Consider the following 17,859-nt stretch of genomic DNA (forward strand, 5'->3'; position numbering starts at 1 on the left):
AGAGGTTGTGGAGTCTCCTTCTCTGGAGATATTCAAAACCCAGCTGCATGCAACCCTGTCTAATATGCTTGAGCAGGGAGGTTGGAGTAGATGATCTCCAGAGGTCCCTTCCAATCTTAATGATTCTGTGATTCTGCATATCTCATCTTAGGAACAAGTCTAGATACTACTATACCAACAGGTGCTCAAGTTACTGGGTCGAAAAGTAAGGTGCCTTGTGAGTTACAAGTCAACCCAGATGATCTTACCATCCCTTCTGCCTCAACAATCTGTGAATCTATGAATAGGGAGCTTGTGTGTCATGAAGAAGAGAGCTGGAAGGGCTGAATGTAAGCCACCACAACATGGGGAGCTAATACAGATATTCAGAAACTGGCATGAGGAAATGCAATCTTTGCTTCTGTGTTTTGAGAATAAAAGGAGGAAGGGAACGTGGGTCTCAAGGACAATGGCACTGTAAAGGCTGAGGTAAGAGAATCCCTAATCCCAGACAGCAGCTTCAGTTTGTGAACAAAATTCTATAATCAAATTTGGTAAATGCTCTTAGCAGAAAAATCTGAAGAATGGTGGGGTACAGACAATACCAAAAATAAATGAGTTACATAGTGATGCAATTATGCATGCATATATATTTCCAATTCCGTAATAATCCAGAATCCATGCCTGCTTCCAAGATAGCTTTGCCCTTTTTCCACTGACAAACCTTAGATTTAACAACTCACGCAATGCTCCCAAAAACACAGAGCTAAAAATGCTTAGACACCAGTATCCAAACACTACTTCTTTGGGAAAACAAAACCCTCTTTCCAAATCATGCCAAGAGACTTCAAAAGTCAGTTTTTCTTGGAGCTCTATTTTGGAAAGAAGGATTGGCATGCATGGGTGGCCAAAAGAAAGGAGAATAAATACAGAGAGATATTTACTGGCAATGTCCTTATTCAGTTTCCTACTCTACGGCTGTTCTTTTGAGACTGAAAAAGTGCCTACATATAATCTACCTTTATCAGGGTTGCCTTGTGATCATGGCTTGTATTTTGCACATTGCGAAGGCTTTGGTCCAGTTCTATTCACCTCTTTTCTTTCTAATAGAAGGCATGAGCATCACTCCACATACTGATGCCTACTTGAATACCTTACAATATTGATTAGTAGCCGTTCTCAAGGATTAAACCCTGCTACTACTAATAGGCTCTAACAGAAGTCACCATCAGACAGTAGCCAGAGAGATACAGCAAGCAATTTGAGACCAGAACAAAAAATGTTAAGAAATATGGATTCAAACTATAGCACAATGAGCTCATTTTATTCTCAATATTGCTAATCAAATATAAAGAAAACATCTTGGATGATTTCTGGCTGAATCATCACCGAAAATGGCGATTCCAGGAGTACACCATTTCAATTCCAAGATTTTAAATGTACTAGTCAGAAGGCAGTAAGATAGTGACGAGTTTACTGCAAAGTAGGACTTCAAGTCTACTCACTACTTTCTTACTGATTTACTGTACAAAATGCAAGTACGTACATTGGTAAGACACAACATCTACCTTACAAATGCATGCATCATAACCTCACAGAGATAGTGGACTGTTTAACATCTGTCAGCTACTTAAAGACCTTAGACTAATTGCCTTTACTCCCAATGAAACTTTACTATCCAATTATAATCTGATATTGATATAAAAGAATTTTAAGCAGTCTGTCAGGCCTCCAAAAGAATCAGTGTCACATGTGTTTCAGGAGCAACCAGAATTGCCATAAGTAAGTAGGTATTTGTAAATCTGTATTTATAAATTTCCACAAAGATTATGTTTTATACATGATCAATGTATTTTTTATTTGGACTTTTTTCATGTCTGCTATACCCATATGAAAAATCCACAACAAAAAAACAACAAAGATGGTATTCCAGTACAGGAATACAGTGAAACAGACTGAAACTGAAAAGCCCCTAGGAATGAGAAATAACTCAGAAAAGCAAGGAAGGAAGAAAGGATGCTTTAAACTTCTAGCTCTTTGGGAAACCACCTGCTCAACAGCTTACTGTGAGACTGGCTACTTAGATAAAAATATTAGAACAGAAGAAAAAGTAACAACAGGTGTATGAAAAATGAAAGTGTAACCTAATTATAACCTGCACACAGCCCAGATGTCAACAGATCCTGTTAAATTCACATTACTTATTAAGATCTTGTAATTCCCTCAAAGTCACCAAGTCTCAAAGAGGTATGTCACCATAAAATATCTGTGCTTTGAGAAACAAACTAAAAAGTTTCTGATCTGGATTTAAGGATCTGAACAGAAAATATCAGCATTTTCAGAAAGTTCAAATAACATATTAGAGTATCAGTTACTATGCAGTAGCAAAATGAAAGAAAACTTTAGATTACTTAATGCCTATCGCTGACCTAATGCTAAAATTCGCTGCATCTATGAAGACAGAAGCACATGGGAGATATAACAACACAACCTAACTTGGGCAGATACTATATTGACTATTCGAGAAAAAAAAAATCTATCACAAAGGAGAGCAGATTCCTTTCTGAGATGGATTTGATTGCGAGAAACAATCTCACAATCCAAAGACTTTCTGGTCTAAAATCAGCCCTGCTACTGAAGTTCCAACAGAAGTATAGAGTCAACAAAAAAAGACAACAGCTACTTCAGAAGCCAAAGTTTTAGAACCTACAGGAAGGTTAAAACTGTCTGTAATTACTTTGGAAGATCATAAAAGAAAAGTATTTATACTGTCACTTTTGCAATATCACAATCTGAATTTTCGGCTATTGCTTGGAAAGGTAAAATTCTGAGAAACTTGAGCAGCAGTAAAACAGATACAGGGGAAATCCCCATTTTAGATGTTTTTTTTTTTTTTTAATAACCAAGGTAAAAGTACTTGCCTTTTTCGTATAATAAAGAGGCTTTGTATTATTTAATGGAGTAAGACAAAGATAAAAGAAGCCCAATACAAAAAGTAACGGATAAGGCAGATGAGGTCTTTCAAGATTGCTGCAGAGGTTTTAACTATACAGAAGTAAAAAATGTATCTTTGGAGTGGGAATTATTCCCTACCACCTTTAAATTTAATGAGGGCTTTCTGAGATGCAGCTAAAATTTTAACAATACAGATCTGTGGAGCACAGAAGAGTCTATCTATAAAACAAGTCTGAAGGGAGGTAACAAGCATCTCCTCTCGCATGTCATATCAAAAAGACTACAAAAGACTAGTGTTTGAATAATGCATACACTTGCTATTTGGCAACAAGACTCAGGACATTCTTGGCACTTAGTGCTATTTGGGACTACCGACGCACTGACCGCAGGGGCTACCCACAGAGAAAGCCTTGTGGTCTTCTAAAAACAGGTATAGCATCTGTCAAACTGCCTGGGAAAGACTTGAGAGATCAGCAGCTTCCAAACTTCTAATGGCTTACAATCCCAAATAACCACATACATGACTGCATTTCTGGCCAGCCCACAATCCCACCATAAGCCCTGCAACTCTGAATCACACAGCAAATTTTTCCAGCATGATTTCAAGATGATTTCCACAAACTGCAAGACCAAATCGGTGCTGACTTCACATACCCCAAGAAAAAGTGTCATAATTACATTCCCATTTAAAACACTTAATTTCAAAATTTTAAAATTTATAACACAATATTAACAGATATGAGCAATAGCAAAATGCATCCTCTAAATATGCATTTCTCAACTAAAACTCCCAGATGAATTACATGAAAGATGTAAAGAAGAGTATACAATCATGAGACAAAGGCAATTTCACTGCAATCTGAAAGAGAAAAAAAATACTTTCACTTTCCACACCTTCTCCCTAGACTTGCCATCAGATTTGAAAGAAAAATATAAGTAACATAAGCCTGCAAAATCCTTATCTATAATAAAGAATGACTGCTCTGAAACCTACCCCTGTTTCTCAGCTATAAATGACATGAGAAGGATCATTAAATAATGGAAACTATTATTTCCATGCAGTATATTATCTCTTTTAAAAGAGAAATGGAATGAGCCATGTTGTTAAAAAACATCATTTACTATATCCTTACTTCTGAGATATTGAGAAATTAATAGCATCTGAAGGACTATTTTAGTAGTAGATGCATTACTATCTATCTGGTCACTAGGCAGAAGTGTATTTGCATAGAAAATTATTTGCTTTAACTATATAGCTTCAATTCCTAGTTTCTACCTTCATTCTAGGGAAAGGAGAACATGTACAGCTGCTGCACAGAGCTAAACAATATTCTTGGTCACCCATTCAAAGTAGTATCAAGTTCAAAAATACAAAATTGTATTTGGATGCGGATGGTTTTCAGCACTTACAGTTTGATAGTATAAACTGAATCCTTTCCAGTACTAACAGCAACATGACAACTTAAAATTAAAGATCCAGTTGTTGGCTAAAATAATGGCATTTTGACGACTGGACGTACATACAAGCATTGTTTTTCTACTTTACTTCTTCAGTGAGAACAGCTAAGAGTTTCTGAAGGCTTTTGATTAAGTGGCACGAAAGCGTTAATTCATAACAAGCTCAGATTTCCCACAACTTATACGAAGCCCACTTTCAACTGTAAAACAGAAAATCCTTTCCAGGAGTTGTGTGAGTTAGAGCATGATCAATAAAAACTGGCAGAAAATATCCTTAAACATGCTCCCTTTGTATACCCCCAACTGCACAGAATTAGAAATACCGCCCTCAACCCTCATGTGCTCCCTCTGATCTTTTACCAGATCTCTCATCTGATGCTCATTCTAATTGCTCTGTAATAGTCTGAATGAATTCAACTAATTGAATATGGATGATAGAAGCCTTACAAGCACTATTTCCAGTCTGGAAGACTGAACAACAGAACATAACTGAAATACAAAGTTTCAAGAATTTGTCAGAAATAACATCAAACACACCACATCTGTGTATTACCAAGATTTCTACAAATGGCTTAGTGTAGAATTCTGTCCATGGATTTTACAAGCTCAGACACATAACTGAATCTCTAAACAAAGGTATTTTCTACCCACATTACCATTTTTATATTAGTCTACCACAATCCAAAGAATTCCTACTACATACAAGGAAACAGAATATTGGTTTCCAGCATGCTATGTAAAGCGTAGATAGTTTTCCTAAACTAAATTTGTAGAGCAACTTTATTGGAAAATAACATGGCAAAATGATCATTACATAGACAATAATGTAATTTTCACATGAAAATGGAAGGTTTTGTAAAATAAGATAATTCATGGAAGACTGAAAGTCATCAAATAGTTCATCTAATTATGAACTGGCATCAAGTACGTTGTGAAGAAGACATACTAACTCAAACCCTAAACATAAGTTCAACAAAGCAAACAAACTCTTTCTTAAGTTAGAGTAATCCATAGGCTAGGTTTCTTATTCCTAGCATTTTATATCAGTGTTGCCCATTAGTATTACCAAACTGAAATAGAGAGTATAGTAATATCAATAAGCCTCACAGTCTGTATCTTATTATGAGTTTATCAGCAACTTAGCTCCAGGACATAACTGACACAACTGGTGCAACTACACAAAAGTACACACTCTTTACAATATACTTTTGATTTTTACAAAACTGAATCTAAAAAAGGAGTCAAACTACCACACCACTACACACTTGACTTGTAGCTTGTTGTGTATTTACAAATAGTGATGCATTTGTATCTTTTACATATGTCCTTTTTGTGCTAGGTAAGTTTGTGTATGAAAAGCTAGTGGAAATTTGTATCACAAACCATTTTCTTGAATTTCAGAACTAGTAATTAAGACTTAAATTCAAAAGAAAGAGCAAAAGTATCTGGCTGAATAAAGGGGTAAAAAAATCCTGTCTATGCAAATATTTCCAGGAGTAGACGCTTGGATCACAATATTTATTTTAATGGATGCAGAATGAGTTAGAAAAAAATCATTTCCTCCTAATTTGAAAGCTTTCAACCATTTTTTTAATTAATACTTATATGAAGTCATGAGTCTGCCGACACTACTGTTATGTTCACAGGATTCTTACATACAGTTATCACTGTATGACTGAGTATATATGCAGTACTCAGTGAAAAATAGAGATCAGAGATCACAAGCCCTAAATCCAGAGAGCACTTAAAATAAGCAAAATGATTCTAAAAAGTGCTCAGGTGCCACATTAGAATCATCATCATATCTTACAGTTCCTCTCTCGTTTAACATAAAATCCAACATTTTGATCATGAGAAACACTCAAAATTTCAAAAGGTCTGCACAAGACTTCTGTGTTGATCATACATTCCTTGGCTGTAGTAGTTGTATCTTTTTCCTAAGACACTGGTATTACTCTGACTTCAAAAGCAGCAGATTAGGTCCTTGGCTTCAAAACTCATCCAAAGCACAATGTTCCTACTTTAGCACACAGAATCCGCAATAACCTTAAAATACACAATATATCTTCCACCATGTATCTCTCAAATAAAAAGTATGAGAAGAAAGTGTATTCAACCAAGCAAAATAAAGACCAAAGTACAAGATCTTCTTGAATCTATTCCACGTTCTGAAGCTGACTTACTGAGTGATCTTGACAACTTCATCTCTATGGAACTCAGTTTCTGAAACTGTAAAACAGGATTAACCGCTCAATCTATAAAAATGTGGGCAGGGCATAGAAATATTTGTAAATGTATTGAAATAGAATGAAATTTTCTATACTTTATACTTATGAAAGCAGTTTCCTATATTTTTTTACTTTTAATTTGATTTTAAAGAACATACTTTAACTTTCCAATTAGAAAATCAGCACCTACCTTATAACAGCGCCATGAAGGTCTTGCATAACAATTTAAACTATAGCTCTCAAAGCATTTTACCTAAGACAATATAATTATATTAATTTTATATATGTGGCAACTGAAGCACAGTAATAAATGAGCTGCTCCCATTCAGTGGGCAGAAGTTGTAGGCCAGGTCACTGTTGCAGGCCTAAAAACAATCCGCCTAAGAAAATTAACTGGAACACTCTTTGTTCAGTTTTTGGGGGGAGGGAGGCAGGCGGTTGTGCCTACTACTTTGTGTCTCTTTCTCAAGAACGTTGCGAGAGAGCCGCTGTGTCCCTTGGCCGTGCTCAGGTGACTGGCACGGCAAGTGGCACGTCTGCCAATACGGCAGACAGCGGCATCAAGTTCAGGTTTTGAAGCTTGCGCTAGTCACCTTTCATTTCCTTCATAGGTAGCGGAGGGAAAAAAAATAGATCCTTCTAAGGGGATGATTACAATAAATATCTAAGTAGGCTAGATGGCGGTGATTATTTCTTTCCCCTGATTCTAAAGGAAACAGAGCGATGAGCTCAGGCTCGCACATGTAACTCTTTAACACCTTAAGCTGCAAGAGTCATCCTCGTCGACTTCATACAAGCAAAAGAAAAATGTTTTTTTAATTTGCTGCTGGTTTCTACCTTCACATACGTGGCCATCTTTTCTACAGCTTTACAATTTTGTATGTTATTTGGATGAAACTTTTCCAATTAGGTATTCAATTAATCAACTGCCTATTAAGGAAGCTTTGAACTCGGGTAATACCCTTTTAATGATTTTCATAGCTGCTCAAAGTCGCTTCTGTGACTAGCCACATTAAACCAACAATTACAAATCAATTCCAAACACATTGAAAAGCTGTTACAAAGGTCTTCTACACAGAAGTACCAATTCAAGACCAGAGAATTTGGGGCAGAAAAAGTAATCTTACCAGTCGTAATGCCATTCAATCACAGAACAAACAGAAGCTTACTAGGACCAAAACGCAACTCAAAGTCACTCACATGATCGGCAGCCAACACGAAAAGAAATTCAGATTCATCAGTGAGACCAGAGCTGCATCTGACCCTGACACAAACAGATTTGCAAAGTTTGTTCTCCATATATCTGAAGCACTCCCTACACCTATTACTATTCCACAGAGCAGCAACTGAGATCAGCTACAGAGTCTTACATCAACAGACACTCAGCAATACTGATGGCAAGAATGACCAGAACTCAGTTCCATCATTGCTCTGAAAAAATCAGTATTAGTTCATTTTCGGGTCATGCTGACAAATGTATCTTTTCACTCAAGCTGTGATTCTGTAAACGCTGAGGCCAAGTAAGAAGAATTTTAATCTTTACAGAATGCAGCATCTTTTTTCTTATACTTTGTACAACATTTATTTATTCATATTATTATATGAATATTTAATATTATATTTAAATATAACATTTATATATTATTTATTTATTTGTTTTCTTCTGTAGAGTTTGCTGAGTTTCACTACACAAAGGTATTAACAGCGTATAAGCATTCATTAAGAAAGAACAACAACAACAAAAAACCAAAACAGGATTCATTTTAGAATTTGCATGTACTTGCATGTATTTCAACCTTTCCTTTCCCAGGGACATATCCTCTCTGAATATTTCCAGTACATGCAGCTCTGATGACAATGTCATGAGTATTCAGTGTCATTTTCCATTATAACATTATTCTAGTGTTGGTGAGAGAAAGAAAGGAGCAACCACATGTCATATTTGTGTAGCATGACACCAGCTACATCTCAGGAGATCCAAATCCAGGTCTCAGTTTACTAGACATCATCATGAAGGAAAATACCTTTGATGTCCTTCACCCAGTCCTCCCACTTACACATATAAAACAAAATAAAAACATGAAAGATTGCAATGACGAAAGCCAAGATTTATTTCCATACTGAAATACGTCCCTTATATGGAAATGACCAGGAAATATAGCACTTGATTCTCTAGGAGGTTAAGCATCTCAGCTTTACTATACCCAATTAAAAGAGAATAGCCATAAAAGTGCAGATACTACTGTAGGGTAATAAACTAGCCCTTATCGGTGACAGTGGTGCACATTACGAACTTCAAACTCATTCCTTGCCCTAATCCATCAGAAACTTCCTGGCTTTAACAGGCTATAAATGGCAGAAGCTTTGAAGTCCAAGGATTAGGCTCACTAATAGACTGAATGAGAGACTGGCTGAAGAGACAAGTGGAACGCCCTGCATGGATCTGAAATAAAGCAAATTAATTTAATCAAACTGACCTCTCTTTGGCCACAGCCCAAGAGATTACAATGGTTATAACAGCAATAAAGATACAAGGGACATTAGCAACAAATAGTTATTTACTGCAACACAATGCTCAGTCTAACGTAAGGGCAAAATTGCCTGAGTTCTCAACCAGAAACAAATCCATGATCTTAAGATATATAGGCAAAGGATTTTTTTTTTTTTTTGAGATGGGTTCACTAGTACTACTCAAAGCAGAAAAAAAAATTACTTACTTTAATTTTCAAGAATTTCTAAATGTAAGATTAATTAAATGGTTTAATATAAAAATATTATTCTCATAATCTATTTGCTTCAACTCTCCTTTACCTCAGGCTCAGTCAAAGGAAAACATGGAAACAATCCTTTTGCTTGGATTGATTGGAAACAAATCTATTTGCATTCAGTGGACACAACAGAATTAATATAACATCAAGCATGTTTGTTTTCAGGAAAAAAACTTCCTGCAAAAATTTCAGTATCATCAATCTTACACAAAACTTCTTATTTCAAAGAACTGCAGAACACTTAATAAACCACTAAATTTGAGGTGCTTATCACAGCAATACTAAAGAACAGTGTGAAGCAAAAAACAAATCTACTCCAGTTTAAACTGGAGCAACTGGTCAATATGGAAAATGAGTCAAGTCAATGGTAGCAATACCTTGACTTTTCAGGAGCTGTCAGCAGTTCCTAAATTGAAACAAGCAGTCAGGAATTAACTTTTACAATGTTTCTTACGCTATGCAGAGCAGCTGATTTCCAAGAGTGTAAAAAGCAGCAGCCAAAGCTTCTGAAAGGGAATTACAAAGCAAGAAACTCTAAAGGCATGCTTCATTTAAGACAGATGAATTCACACAGTGCTTTATCACCAGATTTAGCATTCTTTAAACATTGATTCTTAGAATGAAATACTTCTTTTCCCACAAACACATCACCTACATATTCAGAAAAGAAGGCCCAATTCATACGTATCACATATGGGAAGCAAATGCATTCACAACTACTCTATCTAGAGTATTTAATCAAAAATGTGAAGATCTGTTAATTTCCCAAAACAACGCTCAGGATTTTAGCATAAGTGTCCATAACTTGAAAGAAGCTCATCCCACACAGCAGTAAGCACACAAATGAAATGCGCAGCTTTGGCACTGCCATCTCACGCTGGAGACAAGTACCACAGGTCAACCCTAACAGCCTCTCATTTGGGCAATGGCTCCTGGCTCCCCTGTTCACTCCACAGTGAGTGTGTGAAGGAGCTCACCAGTGTCAGGCCCCATACTTCCAGCTGCAGCTGTGGGAGAAGAGCAGTGGCTGAATCGGTTCATAATGCAAAAAGCACAGGGCTGGGAAAAATGGAGGCTGATGGGAGACAGCAAAGTATGCAGTGTGCAGTGGTATTACATGGAAAGGGACGGAGAGACTTAGGATTAGGGTCTTGGTTTGGAAAAGTAGGTAGTTAACTGCAAGACTGAGGTCCTGGCAAGAGGGGTAAATACATGATAGGAAAGTATCTCAAGGACCACAGAATTGGGGTGATGAGGCTATTTGGTAAGAGAGCAGAAGTGATAGGGGCTTTGGGGTTTTTGTCCTTATTTGAAGGAAACATAGCAAATAAAGTAGAATATCTGAGCTAAGAAGGCCTAAGGGAAGGCTATGTGTTTAACCCCTCTGCTCTTGTCTACTACAGAAGTTTTGACAGTTGTTGATTGCCAGTATTGGTGCAGGTGGAACTGATCAACACAGCTATGACAGTAAGAGCTTAGGAAAATTACACTTCTACATGCAGATCATTGTGCAGAAGAGGTTGTAATGGCAGTTTTGCTATTTGAAGTTACATCCGGACTAAAAATAATCTGCTGACACAGTACGGCAGCATGCCCTGCCAGCAGATGCCCATGCCAGCAAAGTACAATCTTAAATACTGCAAATTAAAAATTGAATTCAGAATCTTACATCACTGAGTTCACATCTGGGTCTTTAACATACTTCTGAAATCAAGTTTTCTCCTAAGAATCTACAGATTTCAAATATTTGGGAAAAACTCAGGTGAATGTGTCCTCATTTTACAATAACCATCAATTCAAAAGTTTAAAATATTCTGCAGGCTTCACCATATTAATTCATAAGGGATATAACATGGTATCATACGTTCAGGAAACAAACATTTACATAAAAGCCCATACATCTTGTCTTTTCTTACTGGGCAAGCCTTAGCATTTTCACAAGATATACTGTTAGTCTGGGAATTTCTTTTCAGAAATGTGAAATGTCTCCAATTTTTATTTCATCCGTCAAACATTCACTTATTTTATAGCTCCAAACATTCAAAACACTTTGCTGCTTTGAATCAAATTTTCTCTAGAAAACATTCTAGCCAGCTAAGTATTCACTGCGATGAGAAGTGTCTGCAGGGAATTAAAAGTAAGCACTGACAAATAAGTCTCTCCTCTTGCTAAAATAAAGTTAACAACAATGCTTCTATTACTATTGCATCTGTTACCTTTGATTCAGAAATTAGCAGTAAAACCACTGGCATGCTTTTTTCTTTTAATCTATTTTGGCCTTTCCCATTTCACTTCCAAAAACATTAACACCAAAAATCCACACTTATTATTTTGAAAGTAACTATGAAATAGTTTTAGAAGATACATTAATAAAGTAGAAGAGAGATCATTTTGTAACAGATGCAATTGGCAGGCTACTCTCAGTTTCACCCTCATTCACCACACACACCATAAGGTCTTACCTTCTGGTGGATTCTTATTCTGGTTGTTCCAGACAACTAATAATTTGGATAGACTAGGCACCTTAGACACTTCAGTGATGACTCGGAAAAGGCTCTCCACCCGGTCGTAGGTCAGAACTATAGCTGTGAAACCTTGGGACTGTGGTGGGATCAGTGGAAGGAAGAGCGGGTTACTCACACTGCCCCATTTCTGTGAAGGAAAACAGGAAAATGATTCAATTAAAGCAAATTACTGCAGTAGGGAGGAATTCACATAGCTAGATTCTAATTGTCAGAGTTGGAATTTGTTCGAATTAGAAATGCTGATTCACCAGTTCTGGCAAGAGTGTGCTTCAACAATTTTGCAACTTCCTTCTAACTTCTTTCCTAATTCAATTTTCACTTTTGCATAACTGATACAAAAGGGGTTTTAGGAAAAAAAGGTTAAGTAGAAGGGGCAGACAGATTAGCGAGAAAGGAAAACTAAGGTGAATTTTCAGCCCAGCTCGCATGGCTCAATTAAGTAATCACTACTTCAAGATACTCTTTTTAATGTCAAGACTCAGTAAACAAACAGAGACTTAATCACCACAATTTCAGAAGGGAAAACAGTTTAAAACAATAAAACCAAAGCAGCAAAAACATAACCCTGACATAAAATGGGCACACAAGTGAAAAAGGCAAAAGTAGACACTAAGAGGAATAATGTACCAACTTCCACAAAACTGGGTTTGTTCAGTGAGGTGAAAAAACCCTACTGCATTTTATAAAAAGGGGCATGATACGCAAAGAGCAATTTCAGAGAGTTATTTACTCCTCCTGAATTTTAACTAGGGCATGCCTTTTAAGACTTTAAAGCTCAACTGGCAAGAGACAAGACACAATTAAATTTGCACTGAATGTACCAACTGCTTTTGGAACTGATGTTGGCAGGGAAGAAGTAGGGAAGGAAGTATTTGGTAGGAATGAAAGAGCAGGAGCAGGCATTGCAGCCTCAACTTTTCTGCTCCAGTTTACGTTCCACGCACGATATCAAGGGCAGGACAGAGTAGTAAAGGAAAAAACAAGACCTTTCGGGAAGAGGTGAAAAGAGGAGCTGGGAAAGCAGAAACTGATGCTCTTTTTCACAGGGAAATATTGAATTCCAGCCCATAAAAACTATGAACACTCATAACAGGTTAGTAACTGCTAACAGTTTCCAGAAACACTGCGAGAATCTTCAGTCAAACTCATACTGCAGGTCTGCTTGCATCAGGAGGAACGTAAGGTTTTACAGACTCAAAGTTATCAGCTCATATTTGCAGGAAATCAATTTTACAATTTTAAATCTCCTTACTTTGGGTTATTTTTCCTAATACACCTAACAACCACCCTCCTCATTCGCGATTGATGACACCTCTAACTAGAGTATTCTTCATAACCACAGGGACAAAGGGAATATAGAACTTATACTTAAAGAGATCACAACACTACGTCCATTTTAGCATAAGAGAACAATTTATGATGTGAGTAGGATTTCCTTCTAAAAACACATGAAGAATGAAGGAGAAGGATAAATATGTGAGGCAGAAAAGAGCCACCTAAATTTAAGCACAGGGTGAGCACACAATTCTATCCATGATGGCCTAAGGATGAGTTCCAGGCAAGGATTTGTCAAGAGAAGAAATACTTTGTATTAGGGATATAGCTGGGAAAAAATAGACTATTTTTCAGACATACATGTTCTTTTTCATGTCTAGTACAAGTAGCAATTGATATCAACTGTGTCTAACACTCCTAATGGAAGGCATGAAATTCTAGTTTTTCCCCAACAGGAATAATAGGATAGTGTATAAATAGTAATAAAATAAAATGGAGCTTTGGTTTATGAAAGGGACATGGCAACCTGTGATAGTAGGGTACTACATCAATAATTCAGAAAATATGTATCAATTACTTTAGGAACTGATAATGTGCAGAGACAAATCTTTTAGATTGTAAGATTTTCTAAAATTTTACAAATATTTTTGCTAATTTTATTAGAAGACAGGCAGACAGGGACAACCCCTTGATTTTACTCCAGCTCCAGTAATTTTTGTATCAAATCATAATCTAAATGTTACCAGAGCACAACCGTCCCATTAATGCTTTACAGACTCATTTCCACACACTCCTTATCTGCAAGGCTGCTATTCCCCAAATGCTCCTTGCAACATTGAGAAGCTTTTTAAACAACATTAAGAAACTTCTTTTTATTAATATATTAATACTTGTAGCAGAGGTTGAATGCCATACTCAGCAGAGTGCCAATAAGATCTTGAGTTTTTGCCCTACAAGCAGAAATAACTGGTAAAGTAATCTTATGGACAGTGTTCTTTTGATTACATACAGGTGAGTACTGCCATCTAAATTAATTGCTCTCATGTGAAGTTGACTTTATTTAGCAACTTTTTCTCTGGATACAGCACATGCTATGATATTATTTGCTGTAACATCCTCGGAAAAGTGTTATTCTCTTTCTATCATCTAAGACTTCTTAGGTACTTACAGAAAAAATAAAGAAGTATGTGTGCAAGTATGTGCATACGTGCATATAAAAATGATCAAGCTTTATCTTAAAACTATAGTATTACGTACATTACTTAAATTTAAAAACTTTTACTTTCATAAAACATGAAAATTATCCCCTGCTGTTTATAACTTAGGAAAAATAAGACAACTTCTCAGGTGTTTTTGCCTATTTTATTAACAAGTGGTGGTCGAGGAAAAAGTCCATAGATTCTAATAGATGGGAGAACCAAGCCTCTGATTTGAGAAAAACATTTCAAAAAGGCAATTAAGCATCTCTGAAGTGCCATTAAGAGCCAACCCCCTGCTGCCTGCCTGAAGAGTGTGTCTACAGTCTGAGACCTATTGACCCCACTTTCTGCAGGAAATCAGGCAAATTCAAGCCTTCATAATTTACTCAAGTCTTCCAGACTTCTGCTTGGGAAAAGCAAATCGTACAGGCAATTAATTCAACAGCAACCTTATTAAATCTCCATTATGGCAGCAAAGGGATGACATAGGAATGAGTTCACCCAATCACTGCTCAAGAAACCAAGCAGTGAAGGATCATTTGATCCAGTCCTATCTTTTTAACACTCAATGATGGAAATCTATCGGAACTTTCACTTTCAGAAAGAAGAGTAAGAAGCAGAAGCAGACTGATGATCCATCACTCTTCTTTGACAAAGTGCTGACCTTCAACTATGTATAAGACCATCCTTTACTTTTGCCCTCTCAGCTAATATACATTACAGGAGCCAGGATAATTAATCTAAAATTGATAGGTTGTTTACTGTGAATCATTTTTATGGGCAAAAAGGATCAAGCTTAAAATGCCAGCTTCCTAAGAGTAATCTCACGCCACTTCATCTTGCAGTCTCTGTTGTTTGACAGCTCTTTTGCAGATGACATGAAAAGCCAAAGCAGAGGGACCTAGAATGACAGAGAGCTTAGAGATAGCCTAAAGCTGGAGAGAAGGGAGAATTCAGAGAACGGATATGCTCACAGGAAAGGATTCAAATTACTGCAGCCAACTCTGTACATGCTTTGCACAAATGCGCCTGTGTATGCACACACAGAGGCACAGGTTCCCCTTAGTAATAAGACACTGTCCTTTACTACATTAAATATCATTCTCCCTCTTGGTCATTAAAAACAACCTGATTCTGTTCTTGGAGAAGCTAGGGCAAGATATAAAGGCAGCTGAATTCTTGTTATGTGAGATGCTTAAGGCTGGACTTGATAGGAAGCCTTCAGGTTAGAATTAACAGAGAACATTCAAACAGATCATTCTTAGCAGGGTGCAAAGTGAAATAGATACTAGTTCCCAGATGTCAACTGACACAACTGGACTTAGAACCAGCCAATCATTATAAATGCTACAGAACCTCTAACATATTGAGAAAATATCAGACATAACTAAGACAAGACTCTGCCCCAAAATTTACTCTTTGAGTGTACACTGAGACCACATAAAGTGACTTAAAGAAAGACACAGCAGACGTAATGGACTGCATTACAGAATGATCCCTAGAATCATCCCTAGAAACACAAGGCTGTAAGAAGATGCTCCATCTTATGGAACAGACGCCAGAACTTCCCAGCTACCATTTAGTGGGAAAATGTGGCAACAGCATTTTCAAAGAATAAAATGCCACTGCTCCCATGAACAAGAGAGTAGGTTTTCCTGCCTATGTATTTTCAGCAACCATCAGATTTAGTGCTTGTTATAATCAACATAGTAGTGAAACCACACAGTTTGAATGAGAACTCACTGTCATTTAAAAGCCTAGAGGTGAGGACTAGAGAGCATTGAACCGTACAGTAGCTAAGCAGTTCTTCCATACATCCAAGCAAAGCAAAGCTATATCCTGTATTTTTGTGGGTATGGCTTTTTCAGCTGTGTTATTCTGAATATCAAATCCTAACCTCAATGTGGTTTCAATTATGAATTACCAGATGAAAAAAGCCTTGATTTATTCTATTTTGCTCCAATTATTCATGATATGTTTCTATTGAATGCTTTGAGCAAGTATTTCATCATGCTTCCCATCCTCAAGTGGTCAAAGGGCAAAACCAAAGGAATTAACCCTCTCTGCTTCTCCAGAGCCAATCACAGTGCTTATACACTGCAGAACTACAATTCAGCACCAGACTTCCCAGACTGGACAAGACCTTTACCTACAGATAACCTCATCCTGCCTCTAGCAGTGACCAGCATTCCACGCTTTTGATGGCAATTATAAACGTCCTCAAAAACACGTCAGCTCTAAGGCATAGAGGAGTTCCTATCTACTCCTCCTCGAGTGCAGAAATCTGATACTGTTCTGAATCATGAATTTTGATTGCCAAAATACATTACATAACTACAGCAGTAAACAATTCAGCTCTTTTTTTTTGTTTATCCAGTCAAATTTAATCAACTGACTGTGCCCTTCCAACATACACTCAATTGGCTGAATATATTTCTTGACATAAAAACTCAGGTTCATCTCTTCAACTCATTATTCCAATAACGTGCCCAAGGATCGATCTGCAGTGGAAGAAGAGAACTATTGAGAACAGAGTTCATATTTATGATTTTCATAATACTTACTGTCTTTGGAAAGCTTCTATTAATTTTATTGACATTTAGTTGTAACCCTTTATAAGAATATTCAAACACTTTAGGAGAAAAACAGAAAAATGATTAATGTTTTGGGTGTTTTTTTGGGGGGCGGGGCGGGGGGGGGCGCCGGTCTAAGAAAAAGTAGTACTTCCTGATCCTAAAAAACTCCCAATGATTTTCTGCCATGCTGTGGCATAATCTGAGTTAGGAAAATGAAGCTTAACATACCTTCCATGCTCTCAAGTCCAGAAAAGACTGGAAGTACTGAAAAGATGACTTTTGGAACACAAAGCAACAGTTAACAACCCCCATTACTTAAAATAAAGCTGCACAGTTATCAAGTCACAAGAGGCACCAGGTAGTGAAATAAAAAAAAGATACAGACAGCAATGAAGACAGCCTCACCTTTGTCCAGCAAAACTTTACAGTTTATTTAGTGCATCTCAGAACTAACCTTGCTACGATTAAAAACACGCATCTTACTTGTATGTGTATGTGTCTGCTTCTAAAATAAGTTAAAGAAAAAGCAAAAAGTTCTTAGATAAAATAGAACCCAGTAGTATTAAATGGTTATGTGCAGGTTTAAGGATTAAAATTTCATTGAAGTAGAACTTGAAATCCAGGTTCTGACTCTATGAACCAAATCCAGAAGACTGTTTTCATGCCTCAAAGAATATCATACACAGCTGAAATAAAATGCACATGAAATATCACCCACATAACATAGGATAAATCTAAGGTTATTTTTCACTGTAGAAGAGAAGAATCCTAATCTCTGGACAGATAAGTTAAGCAATCAACCATCAAATCATGTTTCACAAAGAAAATCAGTATTTTTATAGCTGAATAACTACACATGTGATATACATAACTTCTCCATAATATCAATACTGCAA

At 36.8% G+C, this 17,859-nt stretch overlaps 1 protein-coding gene across 1 annotated transcript in view; it reads right to left on the reverse strand.

The window, feature by feature from the left end:
* The window catches only part of EXT2 (exostosin glycosyltransferase 2), an 83,165-nt gene that overhangs the window by 21,619 nt on the left and 43,687 nt on the right, over positions 1-17,859 (reverse strand). The window contains exon 9 of the mRNA XM_062577237.1: positions 11,851-12,040. Within this exon, the coding sequence (XP_062433221.1) occupies positions 11,851-12,040 (190 nt within the window). The remainder of the gene's footprint in view (positions 1-11,850; positions 12,041-17,859) is intronic.

Source organism: Rhea pennata, chromosome 5 (assembly GCF_028389875.1).
Source record: "Rhea pennata isolate bPtePen1 chromosome 5, bPtePen1.pri, whole genome shotgun sequence".
Lineage (NCBI taxonomy): Eukaryota > Metazoa > Chordata > Aves > Rheiformes > Rheidae > Rhea > Rhea pennata.